At 38.5% G+C, this 6,000-nt stretch overlaps 1 protein-coding gene across 1 annotated transcript; it reads right to left on the minus strand.

Moving 5' to 3' along the window:
- Positions 1-708: 708 nt before the first annotated feature.
- LOC142985859 (uncharacterized) lies at positions 709-1,656 on the minus strand. The gene has a single exon (XM_076134103.1). It carries the CDS (start codon positions 1,654-1,656, stop codon positions 709-711), a length of 948 nt encoding a protein of 315 aa, XP_075990218.1.
- Positions 1,657-6,000: the final 4,344 nt, after the last annotated feature.

Genomic DNA, 6,000 nt, shown 5'->3' on the forward strand with positions numbered 1-6,000 from the left:
CGGAGACCCACGTAGTGAAGCTTGTATAAATATTGAACTTGAATCTTTAAAAATTAAACTCGGTGAAAGCTATTTAGAATTTTGTAACAGAATCCAAAGTGTCCGATCAGCTCTAATGTCCAAGGTCAACATGATCGATGATACAGATTTGAAACGCGCGAAGTCGATTATTTATAACAATACGGCTCTGAATGTATTTTTGTATAATCTTCCTGAGATCACGCCAACAATTTGGCTACGTACCCCAAACACAACAATTCGGGTACAAGGCACCTCAACAGTTTGGATATAAGCCACCTCAACCGTTTGGCTATAGACTACCTGTGCCGCAAAAATTTGGCTATAGACCTCCACAACCTCAACTGTTTGGCTATAGACCTCCACAAACTCAACAGTTTGGTTATAGGCATCCCCAACCTTAATCATTTTTTTTTTTTTTATTTATTTGTTCATTTATTTCAGGCAACTGAGGCCCATAAAAAATACAATAAACAAATTACAGCTTAAAAATATAAATAAACTAATACATACATAATTCATATAACTTATAATTATTCACGATTACTTCTATTGTGCAGCGTCGGCGTCGTGTATTGCGCGGTATCGGGTATCCGGCCACGGAATCGCCGGAAAACAACACCTTTTGGCCAAAATTCTGGATCCATGAACTTTGTGAGCTGCTCAGTTGGCACTCTCACCACGAAGGCATTAAACCACATTGTGACGTGATTCCAACCTCTGAACTTTCAAAGTCCACTTCGTTTTCGTCTGTATGTACTCTACAATCTCTTCAACCTTTGTAGAGTAATGCAGTCTGGACACGTACAGCGGCGTCACTGGTAGAGCGGGACGCAGCAAGTATTTCGGTCCGGTCGGTCCAGTGCCGCACTTGTTCTGGCTCGGCTTCTTTTTCTTCTTCTGTACCATGATGAAGCCATCCTTGTCGGCCTGTTCATTCGGTTGCTCCCTGTTGTCCTTCTGGGTGAATAGGCAACTCTTCTGTTTAACCCCTTTTAAAATTTGTCGCTTTGTCTGCGCTGCAGGTGTTTTCTTAGCGACTATATCGGCGTAGGCACGTGCAGGGGTCGTTGTACCTACGCGTGATGTCGCAGTGGCCGGTGTAGAGGCGCATGCGACGACGGCGGCGAGCAAAGCTTCGTCAGCGGTATCAGCAGCTGGTGACGCACTTGTGTTCGCCGACGCAAAACTGCCTATGGAAGCAGTCTGCGGTCCGCGGCGAGTGTTCACCTTTGAGGCCTCTGGTGACCTAATTACTGAACCAACGTTGTGCAATGATGTTATTTCTGCACGCAGCTCAGCAATGATAGTGTCTGAAGCCTCTAGTCTGGACTGCATCTTAGTCATCTCAGCTTTTAACGACGTGATGTCCTTCAGCAATCTAGTTACATCGACGTGATCGAACGTGACGGGAGGCAGTTTACTGAGCTCTTTCGCCACGAAGTCAGGCTCGTCGTCTGGGTCGGTCTTCTTCAACATATCAATTATATCTTGAAGACTCTTCTCGGAGCCCTCTCTGCGACGAGACAGCATCTGGTCCAGTTTTCCAAGAGACTGGAACAGTAGCAGCTTTGCGCTGCTGACATCTTCCTCCTTGAAATTGGATCGGCATATTTGCAATATGCTCACCTCATCCATGTTCAATTGCATAGACAAGAAACGCCAACAATTCGTTCAATATAAGTTTTTTCGAACTCATAGTGTCACCGTGCAGCGGCTACGGCCGCGCAAAACGCGAATAAAATAATTCGTGCCGTGTACAGTGGAGACACGTCCGTAGCCGAACGCGCATCGCACTGCACTGATAAACCACCACAACAGTTTGGTTATAAACCCCCTACTAATTTAATGTTCCTCAACAACAAAAACCGCAATTGCAAAACACAGACGTTTCCATGCGTACAGCACAGCCTAAATCAAATGAGCCACAAAGTTTCAAAGTAAATGAATTATGTATCGAATATAATGAACCTTATTACGAAGAGTATGATCATAATTATAGCGATGAATCTAACTATGACTTAAATTATTATGACGAAACAATTAATTGAGAACAACAAACGGAAACTGAAATTCAAGATGAAAATTTTCGGGAAATAGCCTCGAACATCAAGAAATCTTAGAACTAAATTTTGATTCTAATTTAAAATGACCTTATATTTACATAGAAGAAATAGACGCGAAAATGATGATAGACACGGGTAGTATGCGCTCTTTTATTAGCCCTAGGAAAGCGTACGAATATTTCAGCGACTTCATAAGCAAAAAAAATTTCCATGTAGTCAGTACACTTGTACTAGTGCCCATGACGAAGTTATTGAAATACCACTTTTACCTACTTTTGTTAGTAACGACTGGCATAAGTTCTTTGTATACGATGTTGATATAAGATATGACGGACTTATTGGTAACTAGCTGACCCGCGCAACTTCGCTTGCGTCACCTAAGAGAGAATGGGTCATAATTTTCCCCGTTTTTGTAGCATTTCTCATTGTTACTCCGCTCTTAATGGCCTTAGCGTGATGTTATACAGCCTATAGCCTTCCTCAATAAATGGACTATCTAACACTAAAATAATTTTTCAAATCGGACGAGTAGATCCTGAGATTAGCGCGTTCAAACAAACAAACAAACAAACTAACTAACAAACTCTTCAGCTTAAAGTATAGATGATCTATTACAACGATTAGGCGCTGTTATTGATCTGAAAGAACAAATCTTACGAACCAATTCTACTTGTATTCCAATTATTAATAATAATTTAAATTATAAAATTAATATATAACCACGTACAGAACAACGTGTCAAACTACCAGTAGACCAATATTCAGATGACGCTATTTTTGACTATCATGACTTTCAAAATGGACTACGAATGCCAAGCGCGATAGTAAATTGTGATCATGGATATGCGTTTACAATCATACAAAATACTTTAGACTGTGCCAGACAATTGACTATTACACGACCTTTTTCAGTGACGCCATACAATAACTCTAAATGTAATACTAATTTTACTGCAAGCGACTCTACCATAGAAATAGACAAATTACTCGAGGAAAATTTAAATAAATTAAGACTCGACCACGCTAATGACGAAGAACGTAACACAATATATGCACTTTGTAAAGAATACAAAGATATATTTTACTGTGAACAAATTCCCTTGACATTTACAAATCAGATAAAACATAACATACGTACAAACAATGAAGACCCTATATACATAAGACCTTACAGACAGGCACCTTTTGTTCAAAATGAAATTAGTAATCAGGTAGAAAAATTATTACATGACAATGTTATACAAGAATCGCATTCCACATGGAGTGCTCCAGTTCACCTAGTCCCAAAGAAGAAAGATGCATCTGGCGAAATTAAATACAGGATGGTTATTGACTACAGACGACTAAATGACATTACTATTGATGACAGGTACCTCTTACCCAATATCAACGATCTTTTTGACAAGTTAGAAAAGAGTGTTTACTTTACTACGCTAGATCTAGCAAGTGGATACCACTTAATAGAAGTAGAAGAGAAGGACAGACAGAAGACTGCTTTTACCACGCAAAATGGTCATTTTGAGTTTCTCAGAATGCCATTTGGACTTAAGACTGCTCCGGCGACTTTCCAACGTACTATGGATAACATACTGCGCGGTTTACAGGGACTGCACTGTATGGTTTACTTGGACGACATCATAATTTACGCAAATAGCCTTGACGAAATGATTAACAGACTTAGAATTGTATTTGACCGACTTAGAGCCACCAACATGAAAATTCAGTTAGACAAATCGGAATTCTTGCGCAAAGAAGTACTTTATCTTGGTCATACTATAACTAAAGACGGACTAAGACCCAACAATGACAAAAAAGATGCTGTTCTCAATTACTACAGCTGAGATAAAAAGCTTTCTCGGTCTCGTAGGCTACTGTCGACGTTTTATAAAAGACTCTGCAAAAATTACTCAACCATTGACCGCCTGCTTAAAAAAACGTAACAAAATGATCATTAACCAAAAATACATAGACGCATTTAATCAATGCAAGGAACTTCTGACACACGCAACACTTTTACAATACCCTGACTATGATAAAAACTTCATTCTAACAACGGATGCGTCTAATGTCGCCTTAGGTGCTGTCCTATCGCAAGGACAGATTGGTAGTGACAAGCCCATTGCCTAAGCTAGCCGTACTCTCAGTGATACAGAATCACGTTATAGCCCTTTCGAACGTGAACTACTTGCTATCGATTCGCTAGGTATTGCACGAGTCTCAGTGGTATTCATTATCTTTTTTTCATTGAAATGGTGGGCTCCCATGCCAAGGTTCGTCATGCTCACTAAAATGTCACTGCTTGCGGCGGCGTCGTGTGCCGGGTCACCCCCTTCCCTCTAATATGTGCGAAGGGGGTGATGGCTGGTCCACGCGTCCTAGGTGTGGTGACTGCCATAATTTTAAAGCAACTACGTTTCAATAACTGTACTTCCTTTACCACATATCAGTATGCTCTTGAAATGCCTCTTATGATTTCATTACTTATATTACTATGTGGGTAGATGCTCCCATCATGCTTCCAATACTATTTATATCTTGTTTATTAGCACCTTAATATATTGATTTAATTAAATTTATGTTATGTTCAAAGTGTGTTCGGTAGTGTTGGTAGGTAGCAGCTACTTATATCATCAATGTTTTATACCAGCATAAATATTGTTAAAATCATTTGGCGATTAAAAAGAGTGGCCAGGAGTTTCTTGCCAGCTCTTCTCATTGGCCCTACCTTCCGAACTGGCGGTAAATTCACTCTCTGTATCATTGACTATCATAAGTGTCAGCACTTGACCTAAATGAATAAATGATTTGATTTTGATTTTGATCATTTGGGCAGTGAAACATTTTAGGCCCTACGGTCGAAAATTTTATATTTATACAGATCATCGCCCCTTAGTTTGGCTTCGATCACTCAAAGACCCTAGCAGTAAACTTACTCGATGGCGATTACGCTTACAGGATTACAATTTCGAATTGATCTACAAGAATGGTAAACAAAATACAAATGCAGATGCTCTCTTCAGAATCAAACTTAATGCGTTATCCTCAGACGACGAAAATCAATCTATGGCAGTTAATGTTGATGAAAAGGAAGATAATAATTTAAAAAAATACGTTAAAAGTGTAGTTGAAGACATAGAAAAGCTAAGTGGAAATATACCGGAAAGAAAAAGTTCATCAACGATAACGATATCTGATTCTAGTCGAACTGCGTCATGTAGTAGTCCCATAGAATTTTCTAAAAATATTAGAGACAGTAACCAAAATACTAATGATTATCCAATGCGATCAGTATCCAGTAAATCAAACGAAACTGTTCATTCAGCCGTAGAGTTAGAATCAACTGGAATACCTATATTACACGAGGCAATAGACACCAAAACCAATCAAATATTAATATTTTCATGGCTTAAAAATCAGATGCATGTTAACAATTTATCACGCGAAAAACAAAAGATATTAGAAGTTTTCCTTCCTTAAAAATAATCCCGAATTGGTAAAGGAATCTCTAAAGAAATACATTCAACCAAAACTTAAATACTTTATTTACTTTGAGGAAGAAGAACATCGTAAATTATTTAGCAATATAATAATCGATTTATTCAAAAAAGGTACAGTTAATTTCTATGAATGTACGGAAAGGGTTATTTTTATAGAAGACGAGAAAGAACAGAAGGCATTAATTTTGAAACATCATGAAGGAAAGTCTTGCCACCGTGGTATAAAATAAACGTTACTTAGATTACGTAGAAATTATTATTGGGATAGAATGCAGGAAATCGTTACAGCCGTAATAAATAGTTGTGAAGCATGTCAAAAAACAAAATATGATAGAAAACTTATCAAACCCGTTTTACAACTAACGCAAACCCAGGACGCGCCATTTCAGGAATTATTTATAGATCTGTTTAGTATTGAA

This window comes from Anticarsia gemmatalis, chromosome W (assembly GCF_050436995.1).
Source record: "Anticarsia gemmatalis isolate Benzon Research Colony breed Stoneville strain chromosome W, ilAntGemm2 primary, whole genome shotgun sequence".
NCBI classification, from domain to species: Eukaryota; Metazoa; Arthropoda; class Insecta; order Lepidoptera; family Erebidae; genus Anticarsia; species Anticarsia gemmatalis.